Source organism: Phalangium opilio, unplaced genomic scaffold (genome assembly GCF_054372755.1).
Source record: "Phalangium opilio isolate 3A_F unplaced genomic scaffold, DU_Popi_V2 ptg000032l_1, whole genome shotgun sequence".
NCBI lineage: Eukaryota > Metazoa > Arthropoda > Arachnida > Opiliones > Phalangiidae > Phalangium > Phalangium opilio.
This window is the reverse complement of record NW_028324159.1, coordinates 6,517,182-6,519,495: the sequence shown is the minus strand read 5'-3', so window position 1 is coordinate 6,519,495 and position 2,314 is coordinate 6,517,182. Positions and strand designations below refer to the sequence as shown.

At 36.5% G+C, this 2,314-nt stretch overlaps 1 protein-coding gene across 1 annotated transcript; it reads left to right on the top strand.

Annotated features, from left to right (window-relative positions):
* Positions 1-830: 830 nt before the first annotated feature.
* LOC149685508 (uncharacterized) lies at positions 831-1,946 on the top strand. Its single transcript, XM_089871040.1, has one exon. It carries the CDS (start codon positions 831-833, stop codon positions 1,944-1,946), a length of 1,116 nt encoding a protein of 371 aa, XP_089727166.1.
* The last annotated feature ends 368 nt before the right edge of the window (positions 1,947-2,314 follow it).

The following is a 2,314-nucleotide window of genomic DNA, read 5'->3' as shown; positions in this document are numbered from 1 at the left end:
ATTTTAGGTTTCAGTTCGGATCAGATTAACGGGAAACTCGAAGGTCTAATTCGATCAAACCAGGTACACGATGTACGATCCGGTATTCAAAATTTCCTAATTTACTCATCTCTAGTCGAAGACAGCCTATACGCCTCGACCATGGCTCCAATTTTACGAACCGTCCCCGCGAAATCTCGAAAGGGAGGAGGCTTTAGTAAAAAGTTACGATTTCCCCGATTATTATCCTTTAAAATGTTATTCTTTCGAAGCTATAGAAATCAATATTAGAACTAGTTACGGTGACTTTCTAAAATTCTTAAAAGGCAAAACCATTCTCAAACTCCACATAAGAAAAAAACCTTTCTCTTGATTATAAAAAGGCTTGTCTTTCCATAAACCTATTTAATTCGTGAATGACTCATAGTGTGTTCGGTACATAAAAATGGTAATGGATTCTAGCGACAATTCATATATAATATACTTTTCACGATACCATAATAATAACAACCAGACTGGAGGGGATTTGCCATATTTTAGTTCCGTACAGTATTATAAACATGGTGGTTCGGTTTTTCGATCACTATTTTCATTTTTAAAACCCATATACAAACCTATTGGTCGAGTTTTAATAAATGGGGCGCTACGTGCTACTTCGAATGTGTTAGGAGATTTGGCTGAGGGCGCTAACTTCAAAGAAGTCGCTGTTAAACGATTGAAAGGATCAGGGATGAATAATCTTCAATCCGGGAAGGGCGTATATAAAAGAAAAAAAACGTCGTAGCACCACATCTAATCCTAAGAGAAAAAGAACCAGACGTCTTCCAGACTACTTGGATTAAAAAACAAAAATGGCCAATAATACCACGTTACTAATGAGCTCGCTCGATTTTTTTTCCGAACCGGCTATAAATAATTGTTTGGACGCGAGTGAATGCGTTTTAATAAAACCATTGAGTAATTCGTTTACCGCCGGAGTTCCGTTAGAATTCTTCGTTCGTGGTTCAGCCGATAATTATCTAAAAGTAGACGATACTTTATTATCAGTAAGCTTTAAGGTAGTTAAAGCCGACGGTGATAACCTTCCTAACGATGCTAAAGTGGTTACTGTTAACAATTCTCTATCCGCTTTATTTTCTAATTTAGATGTAGCCTTGAATGAGGTCAGTTTGAGTAGCGGTCTACCGACGTATAGTTATAAAGGGTATATAACAGATCATCTCAATTTCAATAGAGAAACCAAACGAACTCAAATGTCGACTAGATTATATACGCATGAAAATGAAGGTTTAGATATTGACAACCTTTTTAACTCTACCACCTCAAACGGTTTAAAAAGGAGAATGCAAACTATATCTCAGTCGAAAGTTGTAACTGTCTTCGGTCCAATTTACCATGAACTGTTCAATATGAATAAAGCCCTATTAAATGGGGTTTCGCTACGATTAAAATTTAATCGAAACCCCGATGAGTTTGTTTTAATGACACCGTCAACCAATAACGATCAATATAAAATCGAAATTGTGGATAGTAGTCTATATGTTAAAAAATGGAAATTAAACCCTGATTTGGTTCTCGGACACATGTTAACGTTAGAACATAGACCGGCTGTCTATAACCTAAACCGCAGTGAGGTCAAATTTTTCACTCTACCTCAGGGGACTATCGAAACGTACAGAGACATGGTGTATAATGGTACCCTACCCAACAGATTAATTGTCGCAATGTGTAAGTCCACTAATTTTAATGGTAATATACACACATCGCCTTACACATTCGAACATTTCGGTCTCACTCACTTAGAGTGCATAATAGATACTCGTCGGTATCCTTCCCCCGCATTTACCCCGAACTTCACTGAGAAAAGATATCATAGAAAATATCTCAGCTTATTCACAGGATCTAATAATTATAATATTAATTCCGGATCGAATATAACATACGACGAATACGTTAGTGGAAATTAATTTTTCGTCATCCCTCTAACGGCCGATGAACTTGGGGGTTTAGAACATTTAGAGCCGATTAAGACGGGATCTTTACAGTTACTTTTAAAATTTAAAGCGGCTTTAACTGACAATATAACAGCCATTTTATTTTCCGAATTCGAATCAACATTGAAAATATCCAGAGACAGAGGTATTACGTATAATTAGACAACCCCTCATAACTGAGGAAAGAAAATGGATACCCTGCAGTTAGAATCTATTCTTTCCAAAATTTGCGGTAGAAAATTTTACGGGGTTTTCCCTTCCAATTTCATCGCTAAAAAAAGGAAAGGTGATTACTATATAGTTTTTAACAATCAAACGAGTGATCAGCGAGGACAACATTG